The sequence below is a fragment of the Euwallacea similis genome, chromosome 30 (genome assembly GCF_039881205.1).
Source record: "Euwallacea similis isolate ESF13 chromosome 30, ESF131.1, whole genome shotgun sequence".
Taxonomy (NCBI): domain Eukaryota; kingdom Metazoa; phylum Arthropoda; class Insecta; order Coleoptera; family Curculionidae; genus Euwallacea; species Euwallacea similis.
Window position 1 is genome coordinate 1646353 of NC_089638.1, and position 15288 is coordinate 1661640.

Below are 15288 nucleotides of genomic sequence, written 5' to 3' on the forward strand. Positions count from 1 at the left end.
TCGACGTAAGTAAAAAAATTATGGCGTACACGAGTACATGGTGTACACTGTAAGTATAGGTCGATACCTCTGCAACACTTGGCTTAATTACAACAATCAGGTCAACACAATGAGAAATTATCAATATTGACAGATTGCAACAATCCTGAAATTGTTAATAGACACCAAATTGGGACCAGTGCCAAGAAACACCTAAGTTCACCATAAAAATAGACTACTTATTGAGCCTTTGTCACCTAATCTAATATTAAATCAAGGTCGATTTATGTTGAGTGGAACAGACGATTTATGTACATGAGATTTATTTCTAATGATGTGTATCCTTTTCTAGATAAATTTTTAACTATGCATTTTATTAATGCTAAAACTATGCTAAAAAATGTACATGAATATCCGGGGAAAGTGTGTTCCACGATTGCTTTCATGTTCTGTTTGCTTATTTATACCAGACACCTCTTTAAGTTAGTGCCAAGTAAAATATATAACTTTCAGTATAATTTTGCTTAGTTAATACTGATGAGACTTGTAATAAGAAAGATGGAGAAATAACAGAAAAGGGAAGGTTACCCCTTACTCTATACCATAGGATCTTGTCAATGGTGTGTTTACAAGGTAAAGAGCAAAAACATACATAGATACATGTTCGTGTATATCATATTTCATTTGAATATAACCTATTTCTACAATTTGCTTCAAGAAATCTCATTATGATGCAACATTGCCATTAAAAAATAGGTCGGATACACGTATCCATTATTTATAATAAAACGACGAAAAGGGAATTTATTAACATCTACTAAATGTGTGCCCGCAGGGGATTATATTGATTCTCGGAAAAATGGAGTAGAAGATCGAAAATATCAGATATTGTAGTGTTATTATAGAAATGATTCCTGTTTCCGACGTTGAGAAAATAATGGGACAATTCTATTATCCCGTATTTCTGAGACGTCGAAAGTATCGTGAAATACTGTGGATATGTCTCCGAAACTTGATTAATTATTTTGTTTTTTCGAAGTAAATTTTCCATTTTCGAAGTAAATGTATAGACAAAAGTGCAAGGTAAACAATGAAGGTTAACGATCATCAAATTGATTAATTATTTAATTACTATACGCATTATGCATGTTTGTTGACAGAGTATTGTGTTCTACTCGTCAAAATTAACTTTTTGTAATTAGAGAACTAAGTATTCTCTAAATGATAGAACATACTGTTTTCTAGTGTTGATCAGTATACTATATTTCATTTAGCTAAACCAGCCTATATTTTTGTTAAGTACCTAATGAAAAAAAATCTACTTACGCCATTTTCCTCCTGTTCCAAAAGACACTGAGCATCTAAGGGAAATAAAGGTCTTTGTGGGGCTGGTCTGCTTGCCAAATAGAATGCAGATGCAGCTGCTACTCCCGTAAGAGCTAGAGCTCCTGCACCCCCACCGATGTATTGCAGATATTGTTCCATATCATCCACTGAAACAGAAACAAGAAATAAATTGAATTGCTACTTTCTTACTTCGTAATTTATAATCGGTGGATTCCAATTACTTTGGTTTTGATTGATAAGTAATTATTATGAAAATAAATAAACTCGAGGAAAGTTGCAGCAATTCGCAATGATATTACATTACAAACGTATGTATTAACTTGTTGGATGAATTACTGTAAAAATTAATTAGTTGCCTAAAGTAGAAATTTAAGTGTATTTTTTATTTATAGAGAATTTTATTCATCTACAAAGTCTGCCATTTCGATAATGCCATATTGGTATCTTATTTCTACGGTGAACGAATCACTGGCGAATTACAGCGGTAATTTGTATCTATAGAGGAGCAGTTATCAGTTGTAATATAAGTGCCTGTTTCACTGGCGTTTTTTCTCTAAACTGGACTTCTTTGACAAAAGTTGTAAATTATATTTGAACTTGATGCATCTTTAGAAGTATTAAAGTTGTTATAGAAAACGGATGAGGAAAAATAGGACAGAAATGAATATAAAGTAAGTAAAAATTATGCATTGGTAATTTGCAAGTAAATTCGTCTCACTTGCAAAATTCCATTTTATAATTTTATACTTAATTGTGTGTATGTTCATTGTACTAACATCTGTGAAAACGCCAAAAGATTTAAATTAAAACTATTTGCCCCAGAAAATATATCTTTTATTCAATTGAAACATACATATCTCTAGGTAGAATATGGTTTCTTGGATTGACTACAAAGAGAAACTATAATTTTAAATCTTTAGCATTTTTTAAGTGGAAATGTGTGTTTTGAATTGATAAAAGAATTGAGGAATTCCGTATAGTAATTTATCGAGGTGTACATTAAATATTCATTATTCAGTCTCATTCGTTGAGAAATTCATCTTTACAATATTACCTCTGGAACGTGATCATCGTTTGCCTCATTAATGTCTATAAGATATTTATTATAACAACTAGGTTTTAGAGTAATATGACGCCTGAATACAATTTGGGATGAAAACTCGTGCACTGTATGCTACGTGTACACTATCTGCACGGTAAACCGACCTTAACGTACGCTCGCAGAAAATAACTTAAGGATTTTATGGTTTATTTATATCTACTAGGAAATGCTTTCACGGATGAAAACATATCGAAAATTTGTTTAACATAACAAAAAAGTGACGGGGCGTACCCATTTTCTGTTGTCATTAGGTATAAAGATCTTCCATGACAAAAAGTGTAACTTTGCATATTTTTTTTTGTTTTACATCTAATAATATTTTTGAGAGTATTTGAAAATATTACGAATAAGCGTGTCATAAATTGTTTTGAATTAATACAGTATGCCGTTGGAACCCCCGTGTGCAGACCGTCTCATTTTATTCGAATTCCTACTCACATTTAGATAGCTATGTAGATGCAAATAATATGTCAAACTTAAATGTTTGACAAATTACTATTAATTGAATGCAATTTAATTTACATCACTTAAAATCCGTTTTACTTGCCAATCCAGACTCAAAAAAAAAATCGGCTATCGGGAAAGCGTGGCATCATTACCTAGCTCGTGATGTAACTTACTGTTAAGTATTGGCGTCACTATGAGCGAAAACTAACCAATCTGGCACGTTTCCACATGAAACACTTTTACATAAATACAGTTTTAGATTATTTCAGGTTCCACATTACATTTAATGCACCGTAAACAAGCGTCTACACTACCACCGTTCAAAAACACTGACCTGTTGTACCCGTTTTGAAATAGCCACCACCATTAACAACCAAGCTTCTTACCTAAATGTAATTTGTTTTCACTGCATATAAATTAACTAACTTGCCGAGATAAACAGTTGGTGAAATTGTCTATAATCAGAAAGGATGCAATGCTTTTGCCTCGAAAGCTGTTATCAGGAATGCCACCCAATGCTAAGAAATGTATGCACAATTTTCACATTTATCGCGGGTACAAGACAAAGTACAAACAAAGACCGATTTTTGTGGATTTTTTTGTGTGTTTTATGTTGGGAATGGGACAGAAATAGCTACTGTCTTCCGCCATACAATGACGGGATTTTCCTGATATCTTATTTTTACTACTTTGGCCTCGTCAGGATCAAGACTTTGCCAAAATTTTATGATCTTTTTTGAACAAATTATAAGTGCATTTTGTCTTGGTACTATCACCGCGTTGTACGTGAACTTTAAACACTAAGCAGTATAATACCGTAATCAATTTTAATGTATACTCTGGAGGTTATCTAACAATGAACATGTTTTAATCTTAATATTTGAGTAGTTGATATTAACGGACACAATGACATTTCAGATCCTAAGTGTTGATGGGTGAAATAATCATCAAATTTGTACTGAATACCAAATTTAATGTATTTTTATAATACGTACATTGGTATTTTAACACAACCCCTGCTCCAGATCAGAGTGTATTAATTTTTGAAATGTTTTCTATTTCTTTTGAAATTATATGCCAAAAGAATTTCACATTTTTATCATCACTTTTTCTTTTTCGTACAAAATGATTTAATTAAATTATCGAAATTTTAGCCATCTTTTTTATCGTTTTATTGCCGAGTGCATTTTTATTCGGAACACCTTCGATATCAGATATTTATTCAATTGTCATTGAGTATACAGGGTGGTTCAGTAACAAAAGTTTATGAAAGGTACAGTTTTTTAATGGGACTCCCAAATGTTATGGTTTACATGAATTTCACGCAAAATCTTACATCTTATGACATAATTATTTTTCTGACTTCTACCTTGTTTACCAATTTAATTAGAAACATATCGCCATATTAAATTGCTAATCATTAGCAAGGTATAGTATATTCATTGCGTGAAAAATACAAATTTGCTGATGGAGTGCTTAAATCTTTAAGATGATATTTATTCGACGCCATTTTATGCCACTTGGAGTTTGAAACTATTTTATTATCTACAATTTTCTTGTGGTGCACTACTTAGATAAACTGTTATAGATGGCTACATAGGGTAAACTACTGATCAGAAAAAGCGATGCATAAGTATTTTTGGTCTACTAATAAATTATGAGTTGGTAATTCCTGATATTATTTATTGATTAAATATTAGACTCTTACATCACGAATTTTCATTTGGTTGGAATAACTTTAAAAATAGATCAGTTGGTCAGTAATAAATAAATTACGGTTTAAAGGGATTGAAAATATATAAGCACTATCATAGTACAATTACAAAATTATTAATTGCAACTATAAATGGGGGGATAGAAACAGGGGGACAAAAAGGTTTCAGTACACTTCGATATATTGATACCCATTTCTTTTCTATTATTTTCTTATGTTAAGATCTTTCATCATATAATCGGCAAAGTTCGCATCAAACTGCGATTTAGTAGATATATTTGAGTTAGAATGTATTCATTCTTCCCCTTTTTCCCTTATATTTCAATTTCCATGTACAGTTTTTTAAATTAATCCCCCTAAGAAATAATTTTCTACTAAAATTATCACATTTCACACTCAAATAACTTTATTTTCTGCAATATTTCATAACTGTTATACATATTTCAGAGCATAAAAGATACATGTTGATTTAGTCATAAGTTTATAGGAAACAATAAAGATTCAATTAATAACGAAAAGGTATCAATGATATCAAACTTGCCCCATTTATTTTAGCCATAATACTTTGTTCGTTATTGACTTTCCTAAACCACTAACCTAATCTCCTTCATATAAATTGGAATAACGGGAAAAGCAATAATCTCCATCAGACTATGAATTTATAAATATTGTTGGCCTCTTAACCTACAACTTATAATTACAAAAAAATTTTTATTGCCATTTACAAAACGTCGAAAGCTCGTTAGGAAAAAAATTATGTTGCGAAGAATTTCAATTTATTTTTATTATGTCATTGGACTTGTTAAAGGGGAGGGTCATGTCTTCTTTATGGGTGTATGTACATCGTACTACAGATATGCAGTGATTTCATTTCTTTGAGTTTACTCCTGCACGGTTGGATGTCAGAAGAGTAAATGAAAGTGCAAATCAAAATGCATAATAAAACAAAGTGTTGGATTTAATAAAACGAATCGAGATATGTCTCACACTTATGACTCACCTTGTATATGTAATTGAAATTAAGTTTGGCTTACCTGAACTGAGTAATTTTGTGCGTACTTTCAAAATTTCTAACTTTGATCCCAAAGGGAGTAATTTTTAGGGAAATTGTTGATCTTGACTGGCCTACCCGTACTACGCAATATTTATAGACATTTTCATAAATTAAAAAATAAATTAACATTTTTAGTCTGGGTTGTTGACCGCCACGTGGAGGAAGTCAGCTTCGAAACCCAGTAGATGAAACGAAGGATATGTGGAAACGGAATGTGACAATTGTGATAAAATAAAACGTGCTGTTTCCTCCCTCAAATGAGGGAGGTAAAAATACCTATGTCCAAATATTTCTCTTTAATTAAAAAAAGTTCGTCACACAGAGAAGTTTACCTATTACAATCTGTAAATCTGAACTTGGGAATTGTGTACTAAATATTTCTTATTAGTTTATCCTGAGGTCAATGTTATCACAACTAAATAATTTCGATGTTTTCGCATAGCTTCTTTCATTTCTCCGTAGACCTCTACATCATGTACTTACTTTTTCATATTTTCTTCGTCTAAGCTACAAAGTAGAAGCAAATATGCTTTCCATTGTTGAATTATATATGAGAACAATTCTTTAAATAAAAGCATAAACCCGTAGATATAGCTGATAATCGAAGATTATCAGCCTATATCACGCATGATGTATGACGTGTGACGTATGACGATTATGAATATACGTGTGAGGTTTATATGCTGATAATCATGTATCTATGATTATCATCATATACACCTCACAGAAAATCTGTAGGAATTAAAGGCGAAAAGAAAAATCCTTTAAGTGCACTAGTCCGTCTACATAAAGACCAGTTTTTCTAAGAAAGGTATATCATCACCAGTGTAACGAATATTTTAATTTAACGCTTCACTTCTGATAACACAACCACAATAAAAAGCAGAATCCCATTAAAAGGTTTTAAAACGAATGAAAGCACTTTATTTCATTTAAGATTTTTGGCGAAAGGCGGCTTTGATTGAACCCAATTATGGCTAAAAGTTCAATGACCTAGTAAATTTTGTTTAACAGTAAATTAGAGAATTCTATACATAATGTTTGGTAGGTGCCTAAATACGAAACAGTTTTGATGTATTAAAGGAATAGAAAAATGAAAATAGTCAGATATTTTAGAAATACCTTTAATCTCGAAATTATTTAACGCAAAAATCTGCATATCGCTCGTGTAAATATCGACATAACTAAAAAGAGAATTGGTTTTTCATATGGGTATAGGGAAACGGGCCTCAAATATACATATTTTCCCATGGAAAAGTATTTAAGAATATTTTTTTAATGCAGTACCAGTGATAATACTATGTAAAAGGTAGTTCGGGTGGTCTCTTGCGCAAATTTTAAGAATCATGAAGAACATGTCTACTTACAGTTTCCCCATCGATTCCTATGCTTATGTTTCTTTTTCTTGGTCTCTGACTTTTTAGCTTGCTTCTTCTGCTTGATTTCATCGGCTTTAATTTTAAAACACTCCTTCGCACTATTCAAACAAGGCATTGTGCACCTCAGCATTAACTTTTACTTTTCTAATTTCCATAAACAAACACAAAAGAGGAATTTGAATCAAGTTACGAACACATATTTGTCGAAAAAATTAACGGAAAACGTAATTGTTGTTATGAAACGAGAAGACCCGCGTCACCGCATAGAATAAACATTTTACAGAAGTACGTCGTAGCGGTAAATTGGAGCAAACATTACGGTAAATTGTCGGTAAAATGCTGGTAACCGAGATTTGGCAATGCGAGAGGGGACTCCTGTTTCCGGACGATCTTCAACAGATGAAGAACTAGCGAGGTGTGAGCCGGAAGATTTTCTTCGGGCCTTATTATTGTGTTTTGAAGAGAAAGATCTGCACACAGGTCAAACTGGTTTTTGCCTTAATTGGGACAATTGAATAGTTAGGTCTAAGAAGGATTGGTAGATTATCGATTTTGATATCCGGCTTATCCGCTATTTTATGACTATTGCAGTTATGGCTTGGAAATGGCTAGTGCTTAGTGGAATTGTGTACTAATGCGACAGTTACATCATACAGAGGCACATAAAAACCGGCTATTAGCGTTTCTAGAGATCAACTCAGTCACGAAACTTTACTTCCTCTAGTTAAGTTAAAACATCAGCAAGAGAACGTATTCACTTTTGAATAATGTATCAGGGATTTTCATTTTAGTTAGGTCTAGATTCAAGTAGGTAAAAACTAAAACTTGGAGGTAACTTGGTACAAGTACTCATACTACCCATGCATAGATTATTAATTCAATATATTCAGGTTGGACGCCTACTTAATGGACGGGTTATCTCCCAGATACAAATGATACAATACAATGTACCTTTCATGATCCTTTCGACTCAAAGGCGCCATCCACAGCTAATTCAATTCGCTCATTAATATGAAACACTGAATTTATTTGTAGATAGCAGACAAAGTGCAGTTTTCAGAGGTACAGGGTGGTCCAAATTCACGGCTCGCTGTTGGAATTTTGGAAGCGATGACAGAGAGAGTTTCGAGTAAATTGTGGTGAAATTGCGCGATTAGTTACTGGACAAAAAAAAATTTTTTTAATTAATTGCGTGTGCTTCCAGAAATATCGGAAGTGCAAATTGCAGAATTTGCAAATGTTTATTATTTCTTGGTCTTGAGAATTGTTGGCATTGTGCGCCCGCAGTTCAAACGCCACAATTTATTTTTGTCCGGAATTTTAAAATTTTTAGCTTTTAGACCACAATATAGACTAATATCACGACTAATATCACAAAATTTACAATTTTGTCTGGAATTGGGCATTTTTTGATTTTTTGCATTTCAAGTTTGGACCCTCGACTTTGGTTTTGCCAATCGAATTTTGAAAATTTTAACTTGGAAGATCAGCCGCATACCGGCACACATTTATAAATGTGGTAGAAAAAAATTTCGTCTTAGAACAAACATGTACAATCGAATGAGCACATTCCCACCAAGGACACGTTTATCGCTAGCATCATCCGTGTTCTTGATGCGCCCATTTGATTCCAATGGTTGAATTTGCAAAAATGTCTTCGGTGAGCGGCCGGGATTAGGTGACGAGATAAAGCCATAAATGTTGTAGTAACAACAAAATCTGCCAAATTTAAACCCTTTTGACCCGCTATCCATTAAACAGCCATCAACCGTGACTCACCCTGTGTTATGGTTCTCTACCAAAAATGTACTGTTTATCTGCTTGGAAACTTGCTTAGAAACATCTGTATAGAAAATTAATAGTCTGCCATAGCAATAATTGTCCTCTATTGACGCCCACACTAATAGGAGTTACAAAGACTAAGTACTGAAGGAACACTTCCCTGTTGCGATCTGCATAACAGACAAAGGCTTTGTAATAGAATGTAGGTTATTATTACAAATGGCTTTAAATGCCCAACCCTACCCACATGGAAGATGGCATTTCATGTAGGTGGTGAAAAATTGCCCACCGCAATGAAGAAAGACTGCTACTTTGGTGATATAATTAAAAGCTGAAGGACAGAGAAGTTACGTCACATCTTTATAATAAGGTGAAGAAGTCCCCTTTTGAAGACCGAAAAATTAAAGGACAACAGATCTTCAACTCCTTTGAGCACTAGAACTATTAATAGTAATAGCTATGAGTAACAGCAAACATTTCAATGCACGTCAATTTATTGGTTGAGGATGATTACCACCAAAATATAAGTTCTTTCAGTACACGATGGAGATTGGGCAATACCCTGATGAATGCATCAACGCAGCATCATTTAAACCCATGCAATTGCCCTCTGATGCTTCATGGGTCTCCACCATACACGGTTAAAAATAGCCGCTGAAGATGAAGGGTCGTTGACTCATTGATGAAGCAATTTATGTGCCGTATTCAAAAGTAGGTTAATGCATTGTTGAATTTGGGGTACGTCCGTGGTGATGGTACTCGCACTGCAACAAATAACTCGCTAAGAACGCAATTAGCGTTCCATGTTTGCTTTTAATTTACGCTGATGTTTGTAGGGTTATTATCTTCTGTGTAGTTACACGTTTAAATGAAGGTCTGTAAAATTTTTTGTTTCAATTTCGTTTTAAGAAAGTTTGAACAAGCAAGTATGTAACGGAAGATATTTTCTCAATGCTGGGCGTAGGGAACATAAAATCGCTTAATCAAACAGAACCAGAGTGAAATAGTGAAGGAATCGACCGAAGGAGTGTTTTAGTATGGAAAAGTTTCTGAACTTTTATGGACACGTTCAAATAATATATTTCAACAACAATGCTCGAGTTATAATATTTATGTTAAAAAGCATGTATTTGTACACTAACAGTAGGTTAATTAAATGTGAATGGTTAATTGAATGTAATTATAGTCATTACATTATAATATTTGAAAACTTAATTTTTTACTTCAAGTAACCTTTACGAAATTTAAGTATACGGAAATCTAGGGTGTTCCAATATTAATTTTGAACCGGTCCCAATTCAACATTCTCATAGCCGTAATGAAAATTTTGCAATTTTTATACCCATGAAATAACAATAATCCCATAAGAAAAAAGTTCATGTTGATACTTCAAAACCGAAACGTCGTAATTGCAAATTGAATACACGTGTGGATAACTCGAAAAAAGTCACCGCATCAATGTTTTTACAAATATGAAAAATATTTCAAATTTTGGAAATTATAGTACTTTTTCCATTCAAGTGCAGGAAAGCGCACTCTTTCGCAGGAGTTTGAGTGCGGATAGTTATACTTCTTATACTATCGTATTACTTCCTATACTTCACTAGTGCAGGAAATAGGATAAAATGCAATTTCGATTATGTTATTAATGATTCTAAATTTGCATTTTTGAGTTTTAAATTAACGAAGATCTGATAAAGCACTACCGCTAAATATATATTTTATTGGACACTTTCAAGAACTAGTAATTGGTTGTGGATTGCAAAAGGGTTTAATGCTGCAGGAGGATGTTACTCAAATTCTTTATTATAGTTAGTAAATGCCTCTCACTTCTTATTGCAGCAGTGTTATTTTTTCGGTTCGGTCTTTAATGAATTTTAGTGTCTCTTCAATAAAGAGCGAAATCGTCGTTTAAATTTCGCAGAGTCCAAATAAGTTTATCAGTGTTCTCTTACACACATTTTGCAATATTTTTTTTTATTAAGAAAGTATAATATTATAACGTAAAAATAGATTTTGTGCTTTGTTCTCACATCCTCGTTATTTTTATCTGGTAAAAAGCAATTAATCCAACACTAATAAAGTAGCAATTAACTCCAATCCAGAAGTCGTCATTCAACAACTTATTTATCATCCTAGGAGCGTATATGCTTTATTTTCACCTCTGTGAAATGTGACAAACGGTGCATATCGTTTAGGTGCTAAAAAAGCGTTATGCTAATTGGTAGTAAATAATGCATGTCGGCTTTCTAACTGCAGTCTAATCCAACATCTAGACGCTGATACACGACGAAGAGTTATAGGTACAAGCTGCAAGAGATAGTACTCCTACTACTACATCGATAGGTTAACGAACTGGGCACTTGGTCACTGTACCATCTGGGTTTGTGCTATTACCATAACCGCGACCTCGAGTTCCGCGATTTTATTAACGGTTAAATTGTACAGTACCGAACTTGGAATATCTTTGGCCCCCTCTCGACATACATTTTTTAAATTTGTGTCGACCAACCTTTTTAATTGTTAATCTGAAGTATCATTTGAAGAAACTGTTTAAAATGTTGATCAAAAGCTTCTCACATTTTTAATTTCAGTGCATGCAATGTTTGTTATTTTTTTCCTACTAGATTTACAGGAATTAATGTATACTCACTCATTACAAAACACAATATCACATTTTCTCCTTAGGAAGGAAATAATTTTCCACGCCGTTAGGCAATTAATTACTCGCGGAAAATATCGTTCTAGAAGTTGCTGGATTGTGTTATAATACGTAAAAAATGAGTAGAGTATTGTTGTCTGCTGCGTTTTTATCATAGAAAATCTCAAAACATTATATGTACTTATAAATATATCTTTGCAGTCGAAGAATTCAAAGGAACAATTGATGTCTGAATACAGCTCTGGTAACGACTTCTCACGATCCATTAAACTTCAATAAAAATTCCCGCTATATTTTAATAATTTGATCGTGATGGATCAAAATTTTGATAAATCTCACTTTTTTGTTGACGTTTAATTCTTCATTTTTTCATCACCTCATTTGGTTACTGTTATAGCGGTATATTTCGAGTGTTATAAAAGAGAAATCGAATGACGAGAGACTTTTTTTTAATGACCGGCTTAACGGACTTGACGAAAATTAGATAATACATGGTTTGTTAATGGATAGGTACTTCAGAGTAGTAGTAGGTGCAGGTTAGTTTCTGTTTTTTGATCATTTATTATAGATTTATTATTAAACTTGAAACATAATAAATAGTATAGTAAATACCAAAAATAGTGGGACATTGAATTGTATGTTCTTTAGAATCTTTAAAAAAACAAAAATGGCGCCATAATTATCACATGTGATAGTTTCCCGAAAAAGTCTGACTTAGTGGACATTCTTAGATTATTTTTTATGGATTTTAGACATTCAGTAACTTCCATACATTATATGTATATGAAAAACCGTTGGTGCAAATAACTAATAATTACATATTTTTGACAACTGCTCGGTATAGGCTTTCCAACCGCAGAAAAATATTGGTCCATTGCTCTTTAAAAAATTCAAGATGGCGTCGTACTTATCACATTTGACAAATGACAGGAAATTCGATCAGTGCATCGGTTTAGAAAATTTCATTTTGGAAAAAGTTTTTAAATTTTTAAATAGTAAAAAGAAAGATTTTGACTCTAGTGAGATTTTAATTGAAGGTTCCTGCATATACATATATAATTTTACTTTATTTCGGATAGGATTGAATATGTACCTAGTTAATATTTTAAGTGAAAAAAAATCAGATGGATGTTTTGTTATTTTTTAAATTGACATACGTAACCGTCTGAAATTTTACAAAAACTATGCAAAAACATCTTCAGAATTAAAATTTCTTTGCTCCTTTCTGATATTAAAACATTTTTCTGAGGCAACTGCAATTCACATCGTAATATACTTTTACAATAATAATAGAGAACTTTACCTCCACAAGCTATATTGTATTTTCCCTTTTCACAGACGAAGATCCATCAACACTTATCCCAAAACACTTATAAAAAGTCGAATTTTAGAGTGCGTTTACCTCGTTCATGTGCACTACTATTATCGTGCATCAAAACAAACCCTGCGTATCAAAATTCATTCAAATAAATAGGACTTTGTTAAAAGAACGTCAACGAACAACACTGATAAAAAGCCTAATTAAATAGTAGATAACGTCTCATTCAGTTTATTAATATTGAAACCTGGCTTTTAATAGCTTTTAGATACGCATAAATAGATGTACATAAATGGAGAATGACTTGTAGATAAACTGCTTATAAGAATATAAGAAATGCAATTGCAAGTAAACCGTGTTTTTGGGACTTACAGGGTGTCTAAAATGAAATGAAAAGAAACATTTCAGGGATTTCTCATTCATTCTAGATAAATATTATTTGTTTACCATAAAAATCAATACACAACGAAAATTGATTCAGTTCCATTCCGTAGCGCACAAGTACAGTATAATTTGATGATGGTTTCGGGTATGGTACAACCAACAAAGAAAAATTAATGAGACACATATACAATTCTCCTTTTAGGAAAGAGTTGTCTAATTGGCAATACCGTACTAGAGGTGTCCCAAACTCACCCCTCTAGTATTAAGTCTTAAACCTTTAGGCTGTCACACAACGGTGATGCCCGTATAACCCCACACATTTTATATTTATCTTTGAGCAGGATATGTGACTACTTATAGAGGTACCTCGGTAGTTTAGAGAACGTTACTGACAATATTCTCGGGAATTCACGGATAAGTAACCTTTTCGAAACGAATCGATATCGTTCTAGAAATGTCTCGATCTCGCCATTGTTGCAATTCCACTGGACGGATCGACAGGGTATCCATTTAATAGCCAGTTTCTCGGACTCCTATGAGTTTATTTGTGATTTCATAAGACAATCCAATATATACATGTAAATTTGAAAACTTAACCCCCTCCCCCCATTATCATAAAACGGGATAGATTTTTTAAATCGCCGAAACACGTCAATTTTGTTATCGAGGGGAATCAATTTTTATGTAAAATTCATTGTGCCTTTTTCAACCCTCTACCCCCAAGAGATACCCTCTCAAATGTCTTAAATGGTAAACGAGCTTAAGTGATACATTACTTTAAACTGCTTTTTATTCTCTCCATTTGGTTATCTCATTTGTTACATTTGACTGTTGCGTTATCAAGTTAGGCGCCTTTGATCATTCTAAATTCATTTTTCCTATTAGTATTTTCATAGCGCTAAAAGTAACTTTTTTATTCAAACATGTTTTACGATTAAGAAATTGTTGTAATAAACTTCTGCGTAATCGTTTAAATTATAAAACAAATAATTTTTCTTATTACTGGTCTTTAAAAAAATACGTTCAAAATTGGAATTGCTATTTTTAACACTTCTAGTTTATTAAATGTTTGAAATGTTCTCCATTATTTTCCAAATAATTATAAAAACTATTTTAAAACTCTTCCCTGACATTTTCAAATACCGTTTCTGGAATAACACTACTTATTTCTGTGATTCTTCTTTTCATATCATCAATATTAACGGGCTGGGTTTTATAAACACCCGATTTTATATGCCCTCATAAAAAATAATCTAACGGCGTTAAATCTGGTGATCTTTTAGGCCATTCTACCGATCCCCTTCTACTAGTCCATTTGTTGCGATATCGGTCATCCAAACATTTTCGCTATAGGCAAAAATAATGCCGTGGAACTCCATCTTGCTGAAAATGTACATATTTGGACTTCTTGCAACATGTTTCGACCAATTTGATCTTTCAAATAAGTTGTTATTAAAGGATCAATTACATTTTCAAAAGCTTTCCAGTTAAGTTTTCCTCAAAAAACAAATATCCTGTAACGACATTTCCAAGAATATCAGCCTAAACATTATTTTTTTCTGGCTACTTTGTAGTATCTTCTTTAAAAACGTGGGGATTTTCGTCACTCCAATATCGGCAGTTCTGGTTATTGACCCCGACAGTTAAGAAAAAAGGTGAATCATTCACTGAAGTAAATGCTTGCTAAAAATTTGGTTATTATTAATTAAGTTGGTGATGATTTCGCAAAACTCGATTCTTCTATTAAAATCTTTGTTATAAAGTTCCTGTAGAATTTATATTTTGTAGGGATGAAATTAATTTAATTTCAGTGCTTTTCGTACAGTTTCAAGTGACATTCCAGTTTGACTAGCGACCGTACGCAGTAAATTGCTGGGTTCTGTGACGAAGGTTCCCAGAATCTCTATTTGAGCAGCTTCATTTAAAACAGGCTGAACAGCTTTTTCTTTGTTTGCAACAGAACCCGTTTCAGTAAATTTTTTTATTGAGTCTATAGTATCTGTGACTCACGTTAGAAGTTTTTTGATTTGAAGAATTTCTGACATTAAAAACTTCCGCTTTTCTTCTTGCGTATCTTCCTTGCTCTTCATAAATAATAATTCATAAAAATTATTTCAGTT

General features: G+C 32.7%; 1 protein-coding gene across 5 annotated transcripts in view; it reads right to left on the bottom strand.

The window, feature by feature from the left end:
- The window catches only part of LOC136417832 (long-chain-fatty-acid--CoA ligase 6), a 34388-nt gene that overhangs the window by 11994 nt on the left and 7106 nt on the right, over positions 1 to 15288 (bottom strand). Inside the window, exons 1-2 of one of the 5 annotated variants that reach the window (XM_066403664.1) lie at positions 12770 to 12788; positions 1306 to 1472 (exon numbers count right to left, since the gene is read on the bottom strand). In XM_066403664.1, the coding sequence (XP_066259761.1) occupies positions 1306 to 1464 (159 nt within the window). In that variant the 5' untranslated portion in view covers positions 1465 to 1472; positions 12770 to 12788. Of the gene's footprint in view, positions 1 to 1305; positions 1473 to 3027; positions 3226 to 7010; positions 7442 to 12769; positions 12789 to 15288 lie in introns of those variants that run through there. The other 4 variants (XM_066403660.1, XM_066403662.1, XM_066403663.1 and 1 more) reach the window with 4 other exon arrangements.